The following is a 26,815-nucleotide window of genomic DNA, read 5'->3' as shown; positions in this document are numbered from 1 at the left end:
GAAGGGCAATACACTTGGAAAAGCTTGTCCAAAATGAGCATTCTTCCACAGCGGAGACTGGTCACCAGCAGCTCCATTGACAGGCTTGGAGTCGGGTGTCTGAAGCTTTTCTGCCCACTCAAGCAACGCAAAAGCATGAATGTGCCACCAAATGCTCCAGAACCTTTCACCCTTGGGCGCAGAACAATTGACCGACTGGGCAAGTTGTACAATCCCCTTGCGAAAGTTGGCCATGGCGCAGTCACTGGTGGAGGTGCTCACAACCCCTTGCAATGTCCTTATTCAGGTTTGGAACAGTATCCCTCACAGTACAAGCTAACAGCGCAGCCTTGCAGTGCGGGTTAGGAGAATGCCTGTGCCTGAGCTGAGAGCACAGCCTGCAGTCCAGTGGCTGAAGCTGCTACCAGTCGGTCAAGTGGAGTGGGGAGGAGGTGGGTGCACTGCACACTGGTCATCCAAGTGGTGGCCAGCACTCTGTGGCATGCGTGAAGGGAACTTGAAACACAGTCGGAGGTGGAGATTTAACCAAGAGAGGTCCTTAGGAGACGTGCTAGCCCATAATGCTTTCTCTCTTTGATCCTGGAGGAGGAGAACATCAGGATCATGGGGCCTGGTCATCTAACGGTGTGCCTCATGGCCTACAGGAAGCAGGGAAGGAGAAGAGTGCAACAGAGGTGCCTGGCTCGGCAAAGGGAGGAGCACCTCCCTCAAGGTGAAGGGGTGGCAGGGCCTGCTGCACTCACAGCTGAAGATCCACAGTGAGCTGTTAGTCGTAGGCGTCTCGATAAACCCAGGGTCTATAGACAGCGCCTGTCATTCCTGTAGATGACTGAAAATCAGTGTCGCTGAAGACTGCGCATGTCTAGGAGACTGGTCGGTCACATTTGCCAGCAAGGGCAGGATTTGGTATCACTGGGGCTTGGTGGGCATCCACTGCCAGTGGCCATGAAAGTGACCGCGAGGCTCAATTTTTACACCAGTGGCACCTTCCTGGGCTCCACAGGTGACCTGTGTGGGATCTTGCAAACCTCCACCCACAAGTGTATCCAGGAGGTCAGGGACACCATATTCACGGAGGCACAGAACTTTGTGCATTTTGCCTGGGATCAGGAAAGCCAGGAAGCAAGAGCGCTGGGATTTGCGCAGATCTCAGGTTTTCCAGAGGTGCAGGGTGCCAGCGACTGCACTCATGGTGCTTAGATCTCCATAGCAACAAGTAGCCCAGTATGTGAACCGCAAGGGCTTCCACTCATTGAATGTTCAACTGGTCTGTGATCACCACAAACGCATCCTATAGGCTTGCACACAGTTCCCAGGGAGCGTCCACGACTCCTACATCCTCAGCAGGTCTCAGATCCCTCACATCTTCCAGGGTCCACAGAGGCTGCAGGTTTGGCTCCTGGGAACAAGGATTACCCACAGAGGAGGTGGCTGATGATGCCAGTGCGGCGGCCGCAGACTGCAGCAGAGTGGTGGTATAACGAGGCTCATGCTGCAACCCCAACTTTGGTGGAGTGAACGATTGGTGTTTTGAAAATGAGGTTCTGGTGCCTCGACAGGTCCAGTGGAGACTGCAGTACAGTCTCCAGAGGCTGTCGCGCACCATTGTAGCTTGCTGTGCGCTACACAACCTGGCGCTGCAATGGGGGTAGGACCTGGCTGAGGAGGAGATGGACGTTTCCTCTAATGAGGACGTTGAAGGAGATGTCGGCGATGAGGCCATCACACTGGCCAGACCAGGCAGGCACGCTCGGGAGGCCCTCATAGCCGCAAGATTCATGGATGATGATGTTGAGAAGCAGTGAGGACAGTCCTGACATCCTCAACTTGCATCTGTGAACGTTTGACTCCTGTGTGGCTGAGGGTAGCTTGCTTGTGATCTGTGATCAGGGTCATATCATGGAGAGGCAGTGCACATACCCTCAGCGCTCAGGCTCATGTCATGGAGATACAGTGCAGGCCCTAATAGTTGCTGGATTCCAGGAGGATGATGATGACATGCAGTGAGGACACTCCATAGATCTTCACATACCCTCTGTGAATGTCTGACTCCTGTCAGGCTGAGGGTAGCTTGCTTGTGCTCTGTGATCAGGGTCATATCATGGAGACGCAGCTGTGAAATTTTAAATGCACCTGATCCATTGTCAGCCTTCAGCACCTGTCCCCTTCAGGAGCACAGCGTCACCGGTCACAGATGCTGAAGAGATGGGGGGTCAGCCCCACCTCAAAAGTGCTGAGAGCACACAGAGAGAATGACGGAACTCTGTGACGCCTGCCCACAACATTCAGGCAACAATGACCAGCACCATCGAGGTGCAGGCATCAGTAATGTGTCCAGTGAGTGTGAAGCCGGATGGGCCTCCTGCGGCCAGAGCGGGTGTAGAGGATATCGCGGTGACCTTGCATGACATCCAAAAAGCATTCCAGGGGTGTGTCACTGCATCGGAGGGGCTGCACTACTCTTGGTTTTTGGGGCCATGTCTTCACCGGAGCAGCCTCGGGCTGCAAGCATTGAGAGGTGTCCACGTGGCTGCAGTTCACACTCGGTGCCGGGAGTGAGGAAGCGGTGAGGTAACAGCATGGCGCCCGCCAGTGAGAGAGCGTGTTTCCCATGACGGCATCATATGTGAGGTGGGAAGAGGATGAAACGGTGTGAAAACCCACCATTTCAGCCGGCAGGTCAAAGGTCATTTTTGACACTTGCTACCACATTTAGTGCAAATTCTGGGACGATTCCACTCACTGTTTATATGATTTTCTAAAAATCAGCTTGATTCAATTATCCTGTTCAGGCCAATTCGGTTTCATAGTATGTTTCCATTGACCTTTAACCCAGAAAGGGAAGTAGCAAATAACCCATTTAACATCAGTAGCAGCTCAATGTTTCTGGAAGTTGCTAATGTGCAGGAAATGAGATGGCACACTGCCTTCTTAAGCTTTGAAATGCATTCATAGTGATGCTTTATACTGTAGCTACCCCAATGGTAATACAGAGTTGCTGCTAAAGTCACAGGTAGCCAAACTGACTGCCTGGTTGTTAGTTGGCTCAATAGCTTTGCCTATCTGTATGGCCTGTTAGTGAACTTTCCCAGTGATTTGGGAAGAAACAAAGTCATTGTAACTTTAAAGCAACTGTATGAGTGCAAACATGCACATGTACAGTTGTTTTCCATTGTCCCAGCTATTGTGGGATTTGTTTCCATCTTGATCCAGCTGGGGGCCGCTGTGAACATGAAAGGGGCCTCTTTGATGTCACCACCCCTACAGGAAAACTGCCGGACTCCACAGGAGATGTCATGAGTCAACAAGGGGATCCGAAATGCAGAGGATTTAGCAGCACATCAGGAAAGTTTCTGGCAGCATCAGAAAACCATACAGTTCTTTCATAAATTCACATGCATGCGTGAAGTACAACTTAAAACCAGAACTATTGACTCATTAGTATATAAGGTTGGGCACTGGAAGCAATCTTTCAGAAAAGCCTAACTACATGATGTCTGTCCATTTGCTCCCACGAGCTGGGATGGAGGGTGAAACTAGAATGTCAAACTTTATACTTTCAGCATCTAAGTGCTGCTTCTCTGTAAGCGGGACAAGGCAGTGCATAAAAAGAGAAAGCAGACCCGTGAAACTAAGCTCTCATCTTCCTTTGAAGAAGCCAACTCCAAATTCTGAGGCTAGAGACCATGGAATGAGAGGGAAAGCCAAGGTTTCCTGCGATCTAAGATTCTTTTTTCTATTTTACTCCCCTTTACTCAATCACTCACTGCAGTGAATATACTCCCAGCACACCATTAGACCTGATGAACAAGAAGGTCAGGACCTGCATTTCAGTCAACGCGCACAGGTTTGTCACACATTACAATCCATGTGCCTATTTCGGGGGAGGCTTCCAGTTTATCCCCAGAAGGCTTTGCTCTTAACATTTAATTGGAGGAAATTAAGGCTCATCCGGGACTGGATGTCGGAGAAGCAGGTTGACAACGTAGAGGAAATGGAAGTGTCAAGAGAGGTGGTGATGAGGTAGAGCTGGACGTGGACATGTGGAACTTGACACCATGTCCTCAGATGATGGAATTGTATCATTAAGAAATAGCAGTAAAAGACCATAATCTTCTCCAAGGATTCTTTGGAGGTCGAGAAGTCATTTTGGGGTCTAAATATTGAAATAAGTTGAAGCAAGTATTTCGGGACAATTAGTGTATTGTACCATTGGTGTACTTTGTGCCTCCAGTGTGACACAAAAACCTCAGCTGTGCCCTTATGTGCATCCAGACTGGATTGTACAACATGCAAAGTAGCTCAGTGCTGACAGGGTAATAGAATTGTTTCAACTCCTCCATCCATTAGATCTTTGGGTTTTCTAGATTGAGGCCTGGAATACAATTCCATTATCCTGCACATACGACAAATATAATCAGTGATGCATCTGCCAAGCACTAGGAACTTGTTCCTCATGAAGGAACCTCAGTATGCGAGGTCTGTCATCAAATCCTAAACCAAGCTCAGTCTGTGTATTCCGTTGACCAAAGGCTGCTCTTTAGGGATACAGTGCTATTCATCTTTAACTCTGCTAGTTGGGCAACAATCATAAGATTTACATATGCCAAAAATACTTTTCATGCTTATCCCTGGTTACAAAACTGATAACAGACTAGCAAAGAGCAATGACAAGTTGAGTTTGTTCTTGAATCAGATTTCAGCGACACGAATGTCTTATAACTGTAGCTACACTCCACAATCCAATGTGAAGTCCTTTCCACTTCATCACACTGACCCATAAAATGAATTTAATTATCCATTCTTCTCTTGCTGTGTATTTTAAATATCTAGCAGATAAAAAAGGAAGTGGCAATGTATTAAAATGGTGCTTTTTTTTCTTCCTTGAATGGATTGATTGGGGTAGATTTTCATCTCCACTGTCTGGATGTTAGTGTCACCTGTGTGGAGTGCAGAAAGAGAGTCTTGTGGAAAGAGTTGTACATTCTTTCAGAATCGGTGGCTTTTTCTTCTCTTCACTTCAATGCGAGGAAATTCCATCGAATTCTGTTATCGGCAGTGATTTCCACTGCTGGATTTTCATCACTGCATTCCACCCAGATGATGCTAAGTGCCCTGGTCATACACTCAATATCTCCCCTATTCACTGAAATGTTGAGGATTATCACAACTGTGAAATAGGTCTTTTTCTCTTTTAGGTTTCAGAGTTAAGATTTTGAACTTCTACTGATTTAGAAATATAAGTGTCACTGGGTTATCCGTAGAATGCATTTCAAAGCCTGAGCAGAATTTTCCTGGCCCATTGGTGATGGGCTGGGAGGTGTGAGAGTTGGCAAAATGGTGGAGGGTGGGGTGGCGTTGGAATGAAAGCCGGACAAATTCTCGCTGCTGTGCCATGTTGTTGCCGGTGGTGGGGAAGTTGGTGGCATTTTGCCCATGTTGTGAGGTCTGCTGCCATGTTAGGGAGACCACCAAGTGAAACCTGGCAGCCCTCCCAGCTGATTCCAAAAGGGCCACCTTTGTGGATATTCCATGGCCCATGGAGGGGGGCCCCACCCCGGTGGCAATGGCACAACCCTCACAGCAATAGCACCACCGGCGCTCAACGGGCCTCCTGACTGCCGGGTCCTGGCTGCCACGCCCTGGTGTCCCCAGCCCAATACACCAGTCCTTGAGGCACCCCCACCTCGGAGATTCAGCCCTCAGCCATGTCCACTGTTGGTGGTGGTGCTGCTAGGCTGCCGGCCCTCTGATTGGGCTGGCATTTTAACCGGATGGATGGTGGCCCTGGTAGCAACCCCTTCATTGGCTGCCCCTGGAAATATGCTGCCCAGGGTCCTGCTGCCGGCCAAAGTAGGGTCAGCTTCCACTCGCAGCCTCAACAGAGCAACTTCAAGGTGGGTGACAAAACTCTGCCCCGTAAATCAAGTAACGCAAAGTTGACTTTGAAAATGGAATAATCTACAGAAATAATCTACAGGAACGTTTGAGGACTCTGGGTCCATACTCGATGGAGTTTAGAAGGATGAGGGGGGGGATCTGATTGAAACTTACAGAATACTGAAAGGCCTGGATAGAGTGGATGTGGGGAAGATGTTTCCATTAGTAGGAGAGACTAGGACCCGAGGGCACAGCCTCAGAGTAAAGGGAAGACCTTTTAGAACAGATGAGGAGAAACTTCTTTAGCCAGAGAGTGGTGAATCTATGGAATTCATTGCCACAGAAGGCTGTGGAGGCCAGGTCATTGAGTGTATTTAAGACCGAGATAGATAGGTTCCTGATTGGTAAGGGGATCAAAGGTTACAGGGAGAAGGCGGGAGAATGGGGTTGAGAAACCTATCAGCCATGATTGAATGGTGGAGCAGACTCGATGGGCCGAATGGCTTAATTTCTGCTCCTATGTCTTATGGTCTTATGTCTTATGGCCTTATGTTGCTGTACAACTAAAGAATCCAGTTGAAATGCATGATTTATGATCAGCTTATTCCTTTTTTTCAAACAACTTTGTTTCATTTAAATCATTTACCAATGCATGATGATATATTGGTGAAATGGAGCAGCTGGTTATAAATATATTTATGAACATTTTTGCGTTTTATTAACTGTGATAAACTGTTTACACTGAGTAGTTGCAGGAAAGTGGAAGTAATTACATTTGTATTTCCAATTTTGCACCACCAACTCTCCTCACTCTACAGATTTATCAAGTTAGTCATTAATATTCGTTCAGTTATTGAGGCGTAGGCCTGCAAGAAAAGTCACAAGCTGTATTGCCACCACGCAGGATAATAAGATGTTTCCAGTGCCTAACCTAACTTCAAGCTCTGTCATCTTCCTGTTAAATTTCATTGTCATCTGTGGTTCAGTTATCCCAAGACCAGTGTTTTACAATCAGAATTTTTCCTCACACCCCAGATTCATATCATGTATATAGTACTGTCTTGTAGCACTGCCAGAGGGAGTCCAGCAGAAATAGGTATCTGTGGGAGAAGCCATGTTTTCTCATTATGTTGGAATTTCTCTCAGTTATTGGCAGACAGTGAAATAAAATGTACTGAGACCCGGCCAGCTGAACTCTGATGCCACATTTTATGAAAAACAATTTTATGTATCCAGCTAAAGTCTAACGCCTTAAGTAATTTACTGACAGCAGCATAGACTTAGATGTGGCCAAATAGAGGTCTACAAAATAATTAAAGTGCCAGATAGCATGCCTATAGATAGATTATTTCAGTTTAAAAGATTGGGAAGGACCAGGAGACACAAGTTTAAATCATATAACACTAACGATATACTGGTTGTAAGGGAGGAAGGGTTTGGTTAGGATGCTGCGCTATTATACTCTGGGGCAAATTTAATGGACCAGCTGACCTTCTCCTGCCTATCAATTTTGTATGTACACACATACATAGGCCTTTATAATTATTGATCAATGTTTAAACGTAAACTCTTATCTTGTTGTAACTACATGTTTTTTTTTCAATTATGTTTTGCTCGCCTGTAGATTTCCTCCTCCTTACACAGCAGTGGGAGATTTGATGGATCTGCAATGTGCATTAAATTACTCAGCAGAAAGAGCATTCCGTGAAATTTACAAAAACTTGGTTTAAAACATTAAGCTGCTTTATTTTCTGTTAGATGAACATGCAGAAGACTTTATTGACTTCTTTCAATCAATATAACTGGTCTCTGCATTGTACTATAAAATAGTGAATGCACTTTTCTTCCCTATATCAGTGGTTGCTTAAGTTAAATGGAATATGTCCTCTTTTTCCAGTCCAAGCAGAATCTCCTTTTCCTGTAGTATCCTGTCTTTTTCTAGGCTATCTTTTCTGTGGCTTCGCTGAATTAGTGGCTTCTCCCCTGCAAAAGCTTCACCCTCTCTTTTACCCCACCCCCCACCCCCCTTCATGGACATCAGGCAAAGGCTCTTTCGATACAATGATTGTGAGGTACCTTTTCAATTACCCAGGTAAGCTACAAATGGATTATGGTTTAATCTCTGGATAGAACAACTTCCATCTAGTTTAACCAACTTTTGTCCGGGAGCCTGTACCGCACTTGTGAGAATACACTTTGGCTTCAAAAAATGTTAAGGGTAACTCTTATTTTCAAATCTTTTCTGTAAAATGAAATAGTCAAAATATCCTGAAATGTGACAGTAAAACATTCAGAGAATGCAAATATTGAGCCTAACTTTGCTCACATGGCATTCTCTACATAATCTCTTTGAGTTAAGAAGCTTCTCCTCGAGGGAAAAGTTAGGCTGTGTATCTTTTATATTACAATCCTCACAGAGACCAATAACTATAAAAAAAATAACTTCCAGTTCATAGCTAAAAGGATGACACAACAAGATTTCACATTTTAAGACTCATACTGCGACAAGCAGACTAAAAGCTATTGACTGAACACTATTGTCGTAGACATAATTTAAATGGCAGAACTGCACTTTCCCTTTTTACTTTTAACACAACTAAAAACCCAATTCACAGGTTAACTTCACACTGTCCCTCAAATAGTCCTTGGAGTTTTCCTGGACACAGTCCAAAATGATTCCCAGCTTCCAAGGGTTTACCTCTGTTCCTTTTCTTTCCTAGCCTGGTAACTTTTAACCCCAAACTTGTCTTTCATGGCGATTGTTTTTCCTGCTGATTTTCCCTCTAGCACAAACTAGGCAAATCTTTCAGCCTCATTTCAAATCCTCACAAATTTGGTCTTTTCAGTCTGGGCACAAGCTCCTGTCCACATTCCTGCACCATGAGCCATAGAGGCTTTCGTCCTCTAGCTGCTCCCTCTTTCCCAGATCCTGGCAGACTGCCTGTGTCTGATAGTTGCAGGGATATCTTAGAAACTATTCCCCTCTCAACGTCCATCCCCATGGCAATGTAAATCACATGGCAATGTGAATCACATGGGCTTAGTATCAAGGTACAAATACTGATTAGTTATCCCTGAGATCCCAAATTTCTTTTATTTTGGAAGAAAATGTACAGTTTAGAGCATAACTGTTTCCAACCTGATGTTCTCAACACCTTCCTGGGACTTTGGAGACTAGCAGTCTAACCACTGTAAACACAGATGCTGCTGCCGTTGTCTCCAAGTATGAACACCTGGCACCTTCTTTCCAGCAAAACAACCCAAGCCTCCCTTGAATTTTTAACAGCCCCATTACCCAGGCCTGTTTTTCAGAACAGGCATCAGAACAGTCACTTGATCCCCTTCATTTTACCCTAAGCTAAAGACCAAGTCACAAAACATAACAGTCTCATAAAACCTCATTCTTGTAACATTTGGGTATCTTCTAATGATTGGAAGATTGGATTGAAGTCCAGGGAACCATTGATGACTGACCCACCAACTTGGCTAATGGAAGGCACATGGGGAGACTAAATTTTCATATGTTGAAAGGCTAATAGTACAAGCTCACAGTGCACTCTTTATGAGGTAAGAATACCATATCATACTTGGAAAAACAGAGAAATCTCTTTAGGTTACCTCAGCTACTGACCCTATCTCACTCCTCCAAGTCACCAAAGAAAGACATCAAAGGAATATTAATACTAGACCTTATTTTATACTTTAAATTTGAAAAAATAGTAAAAGAACAAGTGAATAGGAGCAGACATGTAAACTATACTATTCTAACTTCTTAGTTAGTACAAAATAATGAATAGCTCATGATTGTAGCGTTAAAATTATTTCCTCACTAACTACAAAAGTCACTGGGGTTGATGTTCTTCTCACTTGATTTGAAATAAACATGCAAGTTAATGACCAGATAAGTAGCTGGACAATAAGTGGGAGAGCACTGTGCTGGTAAACTGTACTAGCTCAACAGGTTAAACTTAAACAAATAGCCACACAGATATTTGGATATCACATTCGATTATAATTGTGAAACAGTAGGGAATTTGTGAAAGTTTATTTCAATGCAATGCTTTCGGGTGGGATTTTAGAATCACCTGGAAATCTGATGTAGGCCCTCCCATTTCTCCAGGGTTCCTGCCAAACTTCCACCGCCAAAGTAATGGCAGGAGATTGGAGAAGCCCTATGGAAATTCTATCACCATGCATTTACGTGAATCTGTATTTTACAGATTGCAGAAAAGAGCTTTAAAATAGTGATTAAAAATTACGAAATATAATTAAGAAAACAATCAAAACCAGTCAGAGTAAAACGGTGCACAGAACGTTGTGATAAACCGATTGAAACCAAGTGCCATAAGCTGTGAACAAAAGTCAAATACGAGCAGGAAGCAGAAAATATAAACGAAAAATTAAGGCCATGTAAAGAGAAAGTGAAAGCGAAGGAGCAGGTCTGTGGAAAGTCATTGAGAGAACATTTCAAATGAAGGCCAGTAAAGAAGAATCTGAGATTACATAGAGCACAGAGATTGCTACTGGTAATCCCCAGTGAGAGTTTCACCACACATATTATACCTGTTTTCTAAATCCAAACCCTGGGAAGATTGCAAGGAGGATTTATTGACGAGACAATCGGATCAAGAGTTTCGGAGCAAAAAAAAAATGGCAAACATATTTCCCACAAAACAAAGGGGAAATGAGAATCAGCAAGAAAACAATTATGACTTGTGGCGGGGCGGGGGGGAATACATAACATCAAATCAGTGCAAAAATTGCTTTAAAAAGAGAGGAAGAATTTTTAATCATTTAACAAGGCCATTTTAATACTGCAAAACCTTTTCTGTGAAATGTTTCAATTTTGCTTTTGTTTATTAAGCTCATAATCCCTGATAATTTATAAGGCTCAAAGCACTTCAAGTTTTGAGGCCTTAAGCTGTGGGTTTATGTGGTTCCCATGGAATGTACATGCTTCTTAAATGGTTTAGAGATGGAAATATGGGATAGATTTACATGTTTTGAATTTCATTGGGTGTGAGGCAAACAGTACAAGCTCACTGTGCATCCTACGTAAACTAAGAATATCATAACACACTGGGAATAACAGAGAAGCAATTTTAAATTACCTCAGCTACTGACTCTACCTCATACCTCCAAGGAATCCTTCTTGTCTTTGAAAGACACCAAAGTAACACTAGACCTTATTACGTTTATTGAATAGTTAATGAACAAGTGGGTAATAACAGACATGAAACATACACCATTCTAGCTTCTTAAATAGTACAAAATAATAAATAGCTGTAGTGTAGTAGTAGTAGTGTAGTATTAAAACTATTTTCCCACTGACTACAAAAGTTGTTTGGAATATCTTTTTCTTCCCAGAAATTCAAGTCAAACATCCAATTTTTGAAGATCCTAGATCAAATTTATAGGTTTGAAAAGCACAGTAAGTTTTCTTTAATTTATTCGTTCATGGGTTGGAGGCATCACTGGCAAGTCCAGCATTTGTTGCCCATCCCTAATAGCCCTTGAACTAACTGGCTTGCTAGGCCATTTTAGGGGGACGGTTAAGAATCAGTCACATTGCTGTGCGTCTGGTGTCACAGGTAGACCGGACTGGTTAAGGACATCAGATTTCCTTGGTGATCCAGATGGGTTTTTACGGCAATTGATGATAGTTTCATGGTCACCGTTACTGAGACTAGCTTTCAATTCCAGATTTATTTTTTATTAATTAAATTTAAGTTCCACCAGCTGCCATGGTGGGATTTGAACCCATGTCCCCAGATGAGCCTGGGCTTCTTGGATTGCTAGTCCAGTGACATTGCAACTATGCCACTGCCTCCCCCCAACCTCCCAACTGCACCCACCCCCCCACCTCCTCAGCTGAATAGTAATTTAAACAACTCTTTGCTAAATTCAAAAAAATGCAAATGAGAAACACAAGTGATCACGTTACAAGATTTGAATTAAAATTGAAACGGTTTGACTCCTCTCTCAATCAAAGCTGTTCAGTGATGAACCAATCACTGTAACATCCTATCATACCTAATTGTGAGTGAAGTTGGTTTTTAATCTCTGATGTACTGTTACAGTGGCTTTCAAGACAGAGTTTGGTAGATTTTTGTCAGGCAAAGGCCATAAAGTATACGGAACAAAGTTGGGTAAAGTCAGTTAAGCTACAGATCAGCCATGATCTAACTGAATGGTGGGGCAGGCTTAAGGGACTAAATGGCTTACTAGGGTTCCTAACATTCCCTATGTTCATATTTCCTACACGTCTTCCTATAAAACCCAATATTCCTTAAAAACAATTTGTGGCCTGATTCATTTGAGAGCTTTTATTGTTTTATGAACTTGAACCTCCCCATCCACCTGCCAAAGAAAACCCTTTGCTCTTCCAGACCATCCAACCTTCCCCCGTCCAAAGAATAGTTATTGCTCTTTTTAACCAAGATGCACCATCTCCCATTTAGTACTCCATGTCACATTTTATTTCTTTCTTCATCTTAACTTATAGCTTTTTTTGGTTCTCATAATTAAGACCCTTGAATCATCTGAGTGGTTCCTTGTTAAAGACTTGCTGACAGTTAACATGCATAAGGTCTCCTCATATTCTCCCCATCTTGCACGTCTGCCCTTAAAGATATTGGTTCTGGAGCAATCCCACTCTCTGATTATTACACTTGGACCTTTGTAGCCACCTTTCTTCTCTGCCATGGATTTGACATCATGCTGACTATTGGTTCCAATGTACACAGGCAAGTAGGGTTGGGCTACAAAAATTGCAGAAGGAGTGAGGGAAACAGATTAAGCAGGTCCTATGCCAGCCATCCTCAGTTGTTATCTAAAAAAAGCTGCATTTAAGAAACTAAGGTGAAAGTCAATGCCCACGATACAGGTAGGCAACAAAATTGAAAAGAATGAAAGGCTTGAAGTAACAGCAACGACAACAACTTGCATTTGTATAGTGCCTTTAACACAGTAAAGCATCCCAAGATACTTCTAAGGAGCATTATCAAACAAAATTTGACACCAAGCCACATAAGGAAATATTAGAATGAAAGGCCAAATGCTTGGTCAAAGAGGTAGGTTTTAAAGAATGTATTAAAAGAAGAAAGGAAGGAAGAGGTTGCATGAAAGAATTACAAAGCTTAGGGCCTGGGTAGCTAAATCAGAAAGTAGTGATTCGGTGACACTAGGTGTTTGTGTTAAAAAGCCGGAAGATTGTAAAAGGGGGGAAAATAAACAGAGGGAAATAAGGTTTAACACAGTTTTGAAGTTGAAGGCAAGAATGAGGTAGAGTAGGAGACAGCATGATGAGCCTTCATCTCAACCCAGGGAGGAGGAAGTGCTTATGTGCCAAGGCAGCCTGTATTCTGGGTGCCTGGCCAGTGTTGCTGTGTTTTGGAGAAATCTCAGGGTTTAGTTAACACGCCTCTGCATCCACATTCCTATCAAAGCTTTAGCGCAAATGTAAGGATTGAGTCTGCTGCATTCTGCAGGCTGGAATTGTGCCCCCAATGAGAAGAAAGGGAAGAATGCAGACGCCAGGGCAAAGAGCGGAAGGAGACAAGAACTCAGGGCCTCCACTCTAAGAAAGGGAGAGAGGACAATCACAAACATGTAATAGCACAATTGTAATAGCTGGTTTTTTTCCTTGTTTCCAGTATGATGAAACTTAATTCCAAATAAACCCTTTCCTCAGAGAATAGCGAGCATGTGGAATAGGCTGCAGGCCGGTGCAGTTAATGCTGATTCGTTGCATTTCTTCAAATGAGAACATATCTGCTTCTGGCTGGAGTGCAGGTCACATCGCACAAGAGATACCTTTCCTCTGATAGTATATAGAGTCTCTGCGATCTCCTAGACTGCTTTACCATCACCTAAGGGGCACTGGACTTGTATCTATTTTTCCTCATCTTCCAGGAGGTTACCTGGTTCTGGGTGGTCAGGGGCCATGTACACGTTGTGATGTATGAGACATCAAAACAACGTCAGACAGATTGATGGGCCGGTCTTGTCTGTTATTTTTGTATGATTGTAAGTTATATTCGTAAAAGTTGAACAGGATGTATTGTAAAATTACTTGTATTACATTGTTTTGGGTCTTTAGACAAATAATGATGGGAATAGAGTAAGCTTAATGCTAAGCACTCTGCCTTCAGTCCTGAACACTAAACTGTGTAGGATTGTATTATTAGTCGATACAGATCTTTATCAAATAAAAACCTAAATCTTGCCATAGGGAAACATTATACTTTCCAAAAGTCATTTTTTATTCTTATTTTGACAATGATAGAAATCATCAAACATTATCATCTCCCGTGGTGCATCCATCTGTGTGAGTGTGTAGAACATAAGATTACATCCTGTATGGAATTAGACAATTCTCCCTTCACAGTTTGGTTCCTTCAGTTGTATTTTGGTGATCATTTTGTAATAAGCCCCCTACAAATCAATCTGCAATCATAATTCAATAACCTGTATGTGAGTGACCTTAAATTGAACATGAAGAGGATCAGTTATAATTTTAAACTGAAATGCACTCAATCCGGTTTTTTATTTATTGCTGGTGTCTTGCCTTGAGTGGAAAAGCTAACATCTCCCTAGCCTTTCTTTGGCACCTGGGGCAGGACTTTCCTTCTGGCGTTGGGAACTAGAGAACAGGATTGTCTGTGGGTCCCCATCCCACCCCTGGGAGAAGCACAGTAGGCCACGAGTGCCTCTGTCACCTGTAACTGTGCACTTTTTGTCTGTTTGAACACTATGTAAATATTGACACACAACGCTAGATATGTGAGCCTTCTTTCATTAATGGCGGGACAGGAAAAGAGGGATGAAGTGATGAAGGGGACCAAGGGTCTGTGAACGGTGACAATGAAACCTCTGGGCAGATGTGCATCCATTATGGGCTGTTAGAGTGGATCTGTTCCAGGCTGTGTCTTCAATGGAAGTGTTTCCACAGGCAACTCAAAGTGAGTTCCATACTCTGCTGTTCATCTTGGCTTAGAGGAGCAAGTCTGGATTAGATGATCCCTGATACCAAGAGCATCTTGATGAGACCCTCGTACCAGGCCTGGCCACCTCCCTGAGCAGCTGGAACACCTCTGTGTTCTGCATCTTCCTCCATTTCTTCAAGGGTTATCCCTTGTCCCTGATAATTTGCCCCTGTGGTTTGAGGGCTGGAATGAAGACCAGTGGCAGCCAGGACTGTGAAGGATGAAGGAGAGATGGCAGCTGACAGGAAAGCAAGTGAACATATGCAGGAAGCTCTTGTTGTGGTTGCAGACCAGTTGACCATTAAGGCAGTGGAAACACTTCCTGATGATGACTCTCACTGGCCGGTCAGTCAGTGCCCTGATGGCCACGTGGGTGTAGTCCATGATGCCCTGCACCAGCGGGAGTCCAGCGATGAAGGTGAGACATGCTGCCCTTTGTGCCTGTGAGACCTTATCTGGCTGGAATGGAATATACTGTCCAGCTCTTGCAAAAAAAGGCATCAGTGACCTGTGAGATGCGATGATGTGCTGCCGCTTGCAAGACGCCACCAAGGTTCGCTGTTGATCTTTAGAGGGAGCCAGAGGCAAAGAGGTTCAAGCCCACAGTGACTTTGACAACTACTGACAGGGCATGGTGAGCAGCGCTGTGGGGCGTGAGGTCTTCCACCACAAGGGCGAAAATCTCTGTGGCCATCTTCCTGGAAAGCCGCAATCTCACGCGACACTGGCTCTCTGACATGTCCAGATAGCTTCATCTTTAGCAGTGCAACTTGTGTTGAGAATACAGTATTCATGGACTTCCTACCCCACAACCCTCTCCTCTGCCCTTCCAATACCTGGATTTCTGTCCTTCCTGCAAAGGATATTGCTCTTCATCATCACTGGACTCGAGATCTGAAAATTGTGCTCCTACTGCCAGCTGCTGCCTTCCTTGCACTCAGGTAGCTTACCAGTTGTGTTTAGAAGCCCAATCCCCTCCCCTTGTGCCCCACAATGCCAGTAGGATGATGACCAACTGCAATGCTTAGTGGCCACTCTCCCTGCAACTTGCACTGACTTGACGTGGCTGAGTCATTCTCTAAGCCCTTCTTCCTTTTATGAGGCCATCTAATATCTCAGGGCAGTCACAGCTGATTCTCTACTGTGTGTTGTATTAAAGTGCACTGTGGTGTCTCAACAATGAGATCTTGAGACTTGTATATTTAAACATGAACCCTTTATTGGTAGCCTTTAACTATTTACAGATCCAAGGTATTGTCATGCATGGTGCTATTACCTCCAGCTTGTTCTTTCTAGACTGTTCTCTCAATTTATTACCATGTGACTCTATACATCATACCTTGGGTGGTGCTATTCTCCAGTCCCACGTTAACTCTTGCTTTGCTGAGCACCTTTACGTTACAGTGGCATGTAGGCGCATACAACATCATACAGCATCCTTCTTACTTTGCCAAAGAAAACTTTCCCCCCTTCCAATGGAATATTACAATACAATCTTTATTTGCCATCCCTTCTCCCCTGCCTCAAGCCTTTGACTTTACAAATCAGATGGTCGTGAGGCTTGACAGTCCTTCCACATCTCGGTCTGGCACATTTGGAGGAATGGTAATAGTACTCTGTGTTTCTAGTACTTGGTTATCTCCATTTAATTTGCTTTTTGTCCTCCTTCAAGTTGCATCTCTCTTTATTAACAACTCGTCTTCTTTATTCCGACACTGCGGGTTTATCCTGTTCCTTCGCAGGGAATTGTACACTCCATTCATTCCTAGAATGGACTTGAATTTTCTTTTTCCATGGTGTGCGCCATGTCCTTGCTGGGCCTTCACGTTTCGCAAACAGAATCTTCCTTCCCACTTGCTTCACGATCTCAACCGAACATTTGTTTGCTGTTTTATTTTCCAACCATTTTGCAAGCTTATGAATCTTTTCATTCAGCTCAATGGTTCTCAGTATGTCTGAGGCATCCGGTGCTTTTTCTCCTTCTATTTCCTTGCGCTTCAATGTCGGGTTTACACTTCCCGGTCTTATTTCTGTCTTTTTTCTCCGTCTGCAACAGAACATTGTCCTCGTGCTCCATTTTGTTTTGACTGTTGGCCAGGCCTGTCTCCGATGAAGTCTTAGCTTGTTTCAGTCGTGTAATTGTGCTACTCATGGCTTCATTATCTGATTGCAGCTTGGAAAGTTCAATCACTTATCCTTTCAATGCCTCTTTCTCATTCAACTGTTTCTTCAGCTCTTCAGTCTGTTTCTTGTAGCTTTTGGCTTCCTCCTGGAAGATTGAACATTGCTGAGTCTTCTCTGCCAACTGGTTCTTTCAGGTTGTTCAGAATGACATTAAATTGATTTTTTTTTCTCTTTGTAATTTTCCCGAAGAAGAAACTTTGACCTAAGGGATTCTTGTAACATGTAAAGGTCTGTCAGGAAGTTTTCCTTTTCTTTGCGAAGCTCGCTCGTTCTATCTTGAGCTTTTCTGTAATTCAATAAAATCTCTTCAGATTTCTTCTTCTGTGCTTCAAATTCTGCTGTTTAATACAGGTGTCATTTCTTCACGCTGTTGAAGGGTTGCGCATTTCTTTTGCATTTGATCATGAAGGACAATCAATTGTTCTTTCAACTGTTCATTTTCTTCTTGACCTCCGGCCAACTCACACCATACTTCAGTGCATTGTTTTGTTTTTACTGATAGATCCAATGCAGCTTTTTCTGAAGTAATATTCAATGTCCTTATTTTGTTCCTCATGTTTTTCCATGGTTACATACTGATTCTTAAAGGAGTCTTTCAGGGTCACAACTTCTTTGTGTGATTTTTCTGTCTGCTGTTTCGCCTGGCTGTAAAATCTGGTTGAGTTTTCCCAACTCCTGCTTTGATTTGCCAACTGAGGAATTGAGGATCGTTATTTTCTCCTGGTACCTTTGTGTTGTCTCTGAAATTTGTTCGTTCAGATCTCGAACAGCTTGGTTCATTGAAGACATCAGTTTATCGTGTGTTTTCAAAGGTATATACTCAGCTTGAATCTTTTGCTTTAAATCTTCCTGATCAGCTCTGATGTGAACATTTTCCTGTAGAACAGCTTCATTTGCTTTTTGCACTTTTGCTGCTTTTGAGTTAGCTCAGATAGCTTTTCTTCACTCACAGCCATCTGCTCACTCTGCATTGCCATCTGTCTCTGAACATCCCACACTTTGGGAGTCTTGGTGGGCACGTACTCCAATCGGGGCCCTTTAAAAAAAAAATGTTTAAGGCCACAGCACTTCAAAATAGCAGCATTTATTTTCTGGGTGTTTTTTTCTTCTCTCTCTCGGCAGGTGTTTTTGAACATCCTGTGCTTGGGGAGTTTTGGCAGGCTCATGATCTGATCTGGGCCCTTTTGTTAAATTAAAGGGACAGCACTTATTTCTTAAACTCTGGAGATCTTTTTAAAACTCTACAGGCTCTTCTTTCACTTCTGACTCTGTCAGTCGATTTTTAGGTTTTTTTTTAAACCATTGCTTTTTACTTCCAGCTGCCCTCTGGATGCTGAGCCTTTGGGACTGCCACCTATTCTAAAATGTAAGTACAGCTTCTTTTTTAAATAATTTTTGCTCTCCATCTCATGATCAGGTTCCTTAACTCTGCATCACTCAGGAGTCTTGAATAAACTTCCACTCACTCTGGTGGATTCCTCAACTTCTAAGACTGTAGCGAAGCTTCTGCAATGTTTTTTCTTCAAGTTTTCTTCTTAGGTGCATAGCTCGCTAGTTTGGCTTCAGCTGCTTTTAGTGTTTCATTCCTTGGGATGCTGTTCTGGGTTCATCATTTAAAATTCTGACACCTTTCATACTGCCGTGAATTACCCATGTCGGATTGTGGTACTTTCCCTGATGTGATATCTTGTAGAAGTGACCACCGCTGTCAACTGTGTTGTACTGCGCTGATAGCGCTGATCTCCCAACATCGCCAGCCATATTGTATTATAGTGCGCTGTGGTATCTCAACGATGAGATCTTGAGACTTGTATATTTAAACATGAACCCTTTATTGGTGGCCTTCAACTATTTACAGATCCAAGGTATTGTCATGCACGGCGCTGTTACATCCATGCAGTCTGGTTCCAAAGAATTCTTTCAAGACTGTTCTCTCAGTCTATTACCATATGACTTTACGCATCATACCATGGGCGGTGCTATTCTCCAGTCCTACATTAACCCTTGCTCTGCCAAGCACAGTGACATGCGGGCACATACAACATTATACAACACTGTATATCTGTCTCCATGCACCTGGTCTGCCTCTGGCCTAGCGAGCAACGTGTGCACCCCACCAAAATCTCAGCATGTCCCTCAATGAGCTCTTCAACAACCTTAATTACAGTTATCAACGGGTCTGGTAGGTTCTTACGGCCGCTGTGCACCAAACCCCTCCATTCTAGTGAAACTGGCTGGTGGTGGGAATAGCAATGGGGAATCAGCATGATGGCTGGTGCCGGTTATTTCCATCCCACGCTTGCCTCCATTCCCGCCCCCCCAACGGGACCTAAACATTCAGCCCCGAAGACTGACAATCTGTTAGCACTACTGTCATCATTTCATTCAAATACATTTTCCAAACAAACAGTAATTGTCTCTGTTGGCAAACAGCTCCTCGGTCATTAGCTCAGTTGAGCACTTACCTTTTCAGAATAGTGCTCTGCTGGGAGAGGTGGGTAGTCACATTGTTCTATCTTTTTACAGAGAGAAAAGAGATTCATTTTATCTCCATAAAATGGACTTTGGAGTGCGGCCATCTGGGATAGGAAGAAAGCAAAATGATGAATGATTTCAGATGATTACTTTTAGACAGATCTTATACTGTATTGTTCATATCTGAAAAATTCTTATAGATTTACTTTTACAGTATATCTCTACATCGCAATCATTATAGTTGTAAATGTTTACACCCATCAGAGAGATAGTCACGTAGAATTTCCTGTGTATTTGTGCCAAGAGGCATAAAATCTTGAGAAAACTCAAATGCAGGTGAGCAATGCACATTAGACCCGCATTTCCTTTTCTATGACAATCTAATGATCCCTACATCCAAACACTTAATTCATTAAAATGATGCCGTTTCCTCTGTAAAGACCTGTACCTGTAAATTTCCTGAAACTACTCGTGTTCACGACAGATGTAAAGTGATGCCCAGAATTTTAAATGCAGCAAGAAACAATTATTTATCTGATGTTTTATTGACTTTAATGACTTCAATAGAAAATATTGAGACCAGCACTGTGTTTTCTGTTTCTTAAAATGCATTTTTATGGCATCAGTGTGAGTCACATTAAAATGGATAAGGTTTCATGGTTGCATGTTCTTAAACATGCTGAGCCTAATGTACATAAATGATACTTAGGAATTTTTAATTCATACTTTAAAAAACATAAATTGCAAGCTCTTCTCTTTCCTCGGGTCTTGAACCATTTATAATAATGAAGACTTGTGTTCCAGAACTTGCCGCGTCCCTAGCCAAGCTGTTACAGTACAGCTATAACACTGGCATCTACCGGACAATGTGGAAAATTGCCCAGGTATGTCCTGTACACGAAAAGCAGGACAAATCCAACCCGGCCAATTACCGTCCCATCAGTCTACTCTCAATCATCAGTAAAGTTTTGGAAGGGGTCTTCAATAGAGCTATCAAGCGGCGCTTGCTTAGCAATAACTTGCTCACTGATGCTCAGTTTGGGTTCCGCCAGGGTCACTCAGCTGCAGATCTCAACACAGCCTTGGTTCAAACATGGACAAAAGAGCTGAACTCTAGAGGTGAGGTGAGAGTGACTGGCCTTGACATCAAGGCAGCACTTGACCGAGTGTGGCATCAAGGAGCCCTAGCAAAACTGGAGTCAATGGGAATTGGGGAAAACTCTCCGCTGGTTGGAGTCATACCCAGCACAAAGGAAGATGGTTGTGGTTGGGGGTCGATCATCTCAATTTCAGGACATCACTACAGGAGTTCCTCAGAGTAGTGTCCTAGACCCAGCCATCTTCAGCTGCTTCATCAATGACGTTCCTTCCATCATAAGGTCGGAAGTGGGGATGTTCACTGATGACTGCACAATGTTCAGCACCATTTGTGACTCCTCAGATACTGAAGCAGTCCATGTCCAAATGCAGCAAGACCTGGACAATATCCAGGCTTGAGCTGACAAGTGACAAGTAACATTCACGCCACACAAGTGCCAGGCAATGACCATCTCCAACAAGAGAGAATCTAACCATCATCCCTTGACGTTCAATGGCATTACCATCGCTGAATCCCCCACTATCAACATTCTGGGGATTACCATTGACCAGAAACTGGACTAGCCATATAAATACTGTGGCTACAGGAGCAAGTCAGAGGCTAGGAATCCTGCGATGAGTAACTCACCTCCTGTCTCCCCAAAACCTGTCTACCATCTACAAAGCACAGATCAGGAGTGTGATGGAATACTCTCCACTTGCCTGGATGAGTGCAGCTCCAACAACACTGAAGAAGCTTGACACCATCCAGGCCAAAGCAGCCCACTTGATTGACATCCCGTCCACAAACATTCACTCCCTCCACCACTGATACACAGAGGCAGCAGTGTGTGCCATCACTGAGATGCACTGCAGGAACTCACCAAGGCTCCTTAGACAGCGTTTTCCAAACTTATGACTGCTACTATCTAGAAGGACAAAGGCAGCAGACACATGGGAACAACGCTACCTGGAAGTTACTCGTCAAGCCACTCACCATCTTGACTTCATTGTCGCTGGGTCAAAGTCCTGGAACTCCCTCCCTAACTGCACTGTGGATGTACCCTATACCACATGGATACAGCAGTTCAAGAAGGTAGCCCACCACCACCACCTCAAGGGCAATTGGGAAATGCTGGCCTAGCCAGCGATGCCCACATCCCACGAGTGAATAAAATAAAATGCTGATTTCTGCTTGTTTGTGACAAGTTTCACATTCCTAAGTATGCTAATGAAATTGGCAGGAAATTTAGGCATAAATTGACAGCCACAAAATGGAAGTACGAATGGGTATATTTTCAGGTGTAACTTCCTGATTACTCTCCACAGGAAATTCTACCCCATTGTGTCTGTGCACAGAATAATTACAAAAGCCACAACTTTAAACATAGTCCATTTATAGGATGAGAACATTGTTTGAACCTGGAGTTCAGATATCGCTGTATTTTTCTGGAACAGAGATACTTCATATGCGACCTTCATTTATATGAAGGTAGAAAAATACATCAATCGAGCTTTTTAACCCTGTTTAGGTCATTGTTCTAAATTAATTATCAGACATATGTTTGAAATTTTCACTGCAGTTGAGTTGTGTGGTGGCAATTTACTATCCGCTGGATTATAGGAGTGAATTTGATGCCCAAAAAATGAGGAAATTATTATAAATTTTTGGTCATTTACGTAACTGAAAAGATAATAGCTTACTTTATAGTCTGAAAACTGTGATCAGTAAAGCCTGCTGATGTAATTTAACACTAATTATATGTACCCTCACACATACATTTCACTTGGATATTTTTCAGCATATAGATAAGAAGTCTCTATATAACAGCGGCTTATAGAATAAAATAAAAGTCATAGCGGTTTCTCTGATGGCATATTAAGTAAAAGAACTCCCTAATGCAGCATTTCAGCATAATAATCCAGGATCAAACTGTCGTCTGAGCTTAATTTGTTGAGAAACTATTGTTGCACTCAGTACTAAGGAAGGCAATATTCTGCCAGGGTTCTCATTTACATCCCACTGACTATTGCTGAAAAGGATACAAAATGACTTGGGCTAGAGCAGGACTAGTCTTCACTCTGAAGCTTTCCATGCTTCATGGTTCAATAGCTTCACATGGATAGAACGCCTCGGCCAATCAGAGTTAATTTGTCAGCCGATCAGCACCCCTTCCTCGCACAGAACAAATTGTTGCTCCTTTTGAAATTTTATTTTCTTGGATCTGTCCTGATGAGTGCAAGACAAAAAGCTTTGACAGCATGTCTCTTTTATCAGCAATAGTCAAGTTCTGCACCACCAAATGGCTACTTCACAGTGCTTTCTACAGCAATTACCTTGTGCGACTCAGGTAAGATCAGTGAGTTGCTTCTGTTACATTAGATTAACCACAATCTTCAGTTAAATATGGGGTAACAAACATCATAATAGAGAATGAACAAAGGAATCTTTGTAAAACTTAGAAATTTAGAAATCCTTGAGCAGTGTTAGTGAAATTTTATTTGTAAATCTAGTTCTATGTAGACAGGTAGTCATAGCTGGAAACAGCAGTCATCGGTGTTCAAAGTAAAAGCAAGAGACATTTATAATGGGAGGGAATGATAGGGATTTAGTGATTTGGAGATAGTCCAACTTCACTTATTGCAGGTAGGGGCTGATTTTCTGCCTCCACCATCCACCAACTACCCCATCCACCCCACCCCCCCCACCTCCCCCACCCCCCCACCCCACCCCCCACCCACCCTGCCCACCCACCTCCACGAACCCCTTGTGCACAGGCACACAGTGCCCATCAAAAAATGCTGCCCTGGACCATTAACTCAACTCTTGTGCCCCCAGTCAGGTCTGCCCCTTGGAAGAGCCTAGTTTTACGATTTGAGGGTGAAACTAGGAGTGCAGCTACAGGATTTTGATGTGATGCCTGTACTGTGGGCCTTGCTGCCAGGGTTGAGCCTTCTAGCTGGCATGTCCACTCCAAAGCTCCAAGGTCTAGCTCTTCTGCATTTCTCACTATTGAATTCTCATATGTGCCAAATAGCATCTCCCGAATGGAGTCTCCAAAACTCCCATGAAGTATCTACAACATTAGCATTGACAGAACTTCTAAAATTACACTCACTAAAGATCCACTAAATCGTTCTCCGTACAGATCCTCCAAATCCCTTACGTACAAAAGCTTTCAGGCCTCTGCTATAGAGATAGTTGAAATGCAGACAGTGGGGCTGCCCTTTGTGTAATCACTGGAGGGCCTCCTATTGGCCCTCCAGCCTTGGAAGCCTGCCTGTCACCTTTAATCGGATGGCTCCCTGGCCACTAATTAGTCATCCCTAAAAAAAAAATGTTCATCAGACACCGGGGTCCCAACCCCACAACAGAAATTTTGCCCAAAATACCATGGCTGCTAAAAATCATGTTGAACGCAAAGAGAGAACATGTATTTATGTAGTTATTTCATGGCCCCAGGACATCCAAAGTGCTTTATTATAGCCAATACGGTATTTTTGAAATGTAATCACTTAGAATGCAGAAAAAATGGCAGCCAATTTGCTCACAGCAAGGTCCAACAAAGTAATGAAATAAATGATCAGGACATCTGGATCAGGTATTGGTTGAAGGATGAGTGTTGGCCAGGGCACCAGGAAATTCCCCTTTCAGAGAGTGCCCCGGGATCTTTTACATCCATCTGAGAAGGCAGTTGGGGCCTTGGTTTAAAGTCTCATCTGAAAGACAACACATGTGACAATGGAGCACTCCCTCAGTACTGGAGTCTCTGGAGTGGACCACGATGATCCTTAGACTTAAAGTGAGAGTGCTACCACTGAGCCAAAGTTGAAACCCATATTTTTTTAAAAAATTCTTTCATGGGATGTGGGCGTCGCTGGCTATGCCAGCATTTATCCCCTTGTTCAGAGGGCATTTTTGAGAGTCAACCACATTGCTGTGGGTCTGGAGTCACATGGAGGCCAGACCAGGCAAGGACAGCAGACTTTCTTCCATAAAGGGGCATTAGTGAACCAGGTGGGTTTTTACAACAATCGACAATGGTTTCATGGTCATCGTGAGACTCTTAATTTTTATTGAATTCAAATTTCGAACCTGGGTCCCCAGAACATTATCCTGGGTCTCTGCAATGCTGGTACAGTGACAATACCACTATGCCACCACCTCCCCATAACCAATTAATCATTAACCCAGTTTCCTGGGTGGAGGGAGTAATGTTAGGAGGCTTACTGGAGAAGGATAACGTGTGGATGGCGGGAAAAGTAGAAATATGGCAATTTCTCCATATAAATGCACTGAATTCTAAATAAGAAAGTCACACTATTGTTCGCAGATTTCAGTTTCTCTGTAATTAAGGAACATTAATGTACCAGTTGGTTGGAACGTTCGAACCCTTTCCATTGTCGTTTATAAACTCTTGTTGCAAATGACTGTTACGGACTTGGTTCTTCCCAACTGGTACAAATAATCCAGGTGTTGTTTTGATACATCCATTGGAGGCACAGCATCTGCCACTGTGACTAGTTCTGACTTTAGACCTTTTTGACTGATTCTAAAAATAATTGCAAAAGCACTGCTGCATTTACATACCGAGGAGCCAAGAGTACTAATGGGGGTCTATCTTCGGGAGCCAAGATTCAGCTGTATGCAGGCTCAGTAAGCAAGAGGTATGTTGTCACAGCAGGCAACCCACACAGTGCCCCAGCTGCTTATTAATCCATAATGTGATTCAAGTGCTTCTTGTCACTCTCACTCACTGTCACATACAGAGCCATATAATGGAATAATACCTCACTCTAATGAATCACCACTGGATAATTGTTGATATTATCTACTCTGTTTAGAGTGTTCATGCAAACTGCTTGCTCAGACCTGTGACACCCCTCATCTTATGATTTTTTTTTTGCATGGCAGCTGAAGTTGATGTAACTTACTGTTTTTAATAAGGTATTATTTGATAATTGCTTTGACCTTTCACCCTGGGATGTGTCTTTTGCTCATTAGCATGCACCGCAAGTGCCAGCCAAAGGGTGCTGCTGTCTTGCTGTTGACAGTCGCTGCCACCTCATGTCAGCACTCAGAGACGGCCAGAGTCTCTGCTATCGCTTTGCAAATGATAAGTAGCACTGACAGAAAATTAGCTGTATGGTAATGAGCATGTTCTTTAACCCTTCAAGCATGCTGCGTGTAAAGAGCTCGACTACCCTTAGGCGTTTTAAAGCACACAGCTGGCTGACTCCAAAGCTTAAAATTAGCACAAGTTCGGTTTAAAGCGACAGAGCACCATTTTCTACCCGAGTTGGCTGAAATTTAACCCTTTCCACGCTTATTCCTTTAAGAGCGAGAGGTTATTTAGATTTACCGTTTAAGAATCCTGGGAGCGATTTTTTTTTGGTAGCTCAATGCAACGTGACAACATTTTTGAGTAATGATGGGATGTTTTACAAATTTGTTGGGAATTACTTTCCCAGATGTGGTACATGTCCCTTAAAAGCTACAAAGGGAATTCAGTACTCCAACTGCAAACCACCTTGTCATAATATTTAAGGTGTTTGAAAGTACAATACGCCTTTTGTTTTATTGCGGTAATGTGTGCATCAATGGCCTCAGTTCAAAACCAGCTGACTAAGACAGAGATACTGTTAGATGGAGAATATTTCTACTTTCGGATCTGGAGAGGTTGAAATCCAAAATGGGAATGATAATACCTGGCTACAAGTGGGGGGGTATAAGCCTCAACTGGATTCCCACAAAGGCCACATGCAAACCCCAGTCCTCTAACCCCAGTCCTCCAAGAGTCAGAATGACTACTTCAGTATAAAACATCATGCATGGATCAGCCTCAATACCAGGCTGTTCCCACAGAGGATTGGACATTAGCTCAACATAAGGGTTAACATGTATGCCAGTAACCCCAGATCACCATGATTTAGGCACAGATCCAACACTAGCCTGAGTGTGGACTATACCTGGTTCCTTTGCTGCCTTACCAACAATGACTGCATTTCAAAGCTACTTCATAGGCCAATAAAGACACTGCATCAGGGCAAGTCTTTCATTTTTCTCTTTTCTTTTTTATCTTGTGTTACAGAAATGTTTTGTTATTAAAAGTACTTCCACCAGCAGAGTAACATTTCCCTTTCAGGGGCAACGTATAATGTAAAATGTTTGGTCATTTTTTTTTTATTATTGAGAGGGAGAAAAGTTACAA

The 26,815-nt window shown here is 43.2% G+C and overlaps 1 protein-coding gene across 9 annotated transcripts in view; it reads right to left on the bottom strand.

Annotated features, from left to right (window-relative positions):
• The window catches only part of LOC144685413 (serine/threonine-protein kinase Nek6-like), a 344,126-nt gene that overhangs the window by 5,623 nt on the left and 311,688 nt on the right, over window positions 1-26,815 (bottom strand). For all 9 annotated transcript variants that reach the window (XR_013577721.1, XM_078549868.1, XM_078549866.1 and 6 more), the window contains exon 9: window positions 19,517-19,630. Coding sequence is in view for 8 of the 9 variants with exons in the window: in XM_078549868.1 (XP_078405994.1) it covers window positions 19,517-19,630 (114 nt within the window). In the remaining variant the exon portion in view is untranslated. The remainder of the gene's footprint in view (window positions 1-19,516; window positions 19,631-26,815) is intronic.

Source organism: Cetorhinus maximus, chromosome 10 (assembly GCF_964194155.1).
Source record: "Cetorhinus maximus chromosome 10, sCetMax3.hap1.1, whole genome shotgun sequence".
Taxonomy (NCBI): Eukaryota; Metazoa; Chordata; class Chondrichthyes; order Lamniformes; family Cetorhinidae; genus Cetorhinus; species Cetorhinus maximus.
This window is presented reverse-complemented; position numbering and strand designations above follow the sequence as displayed.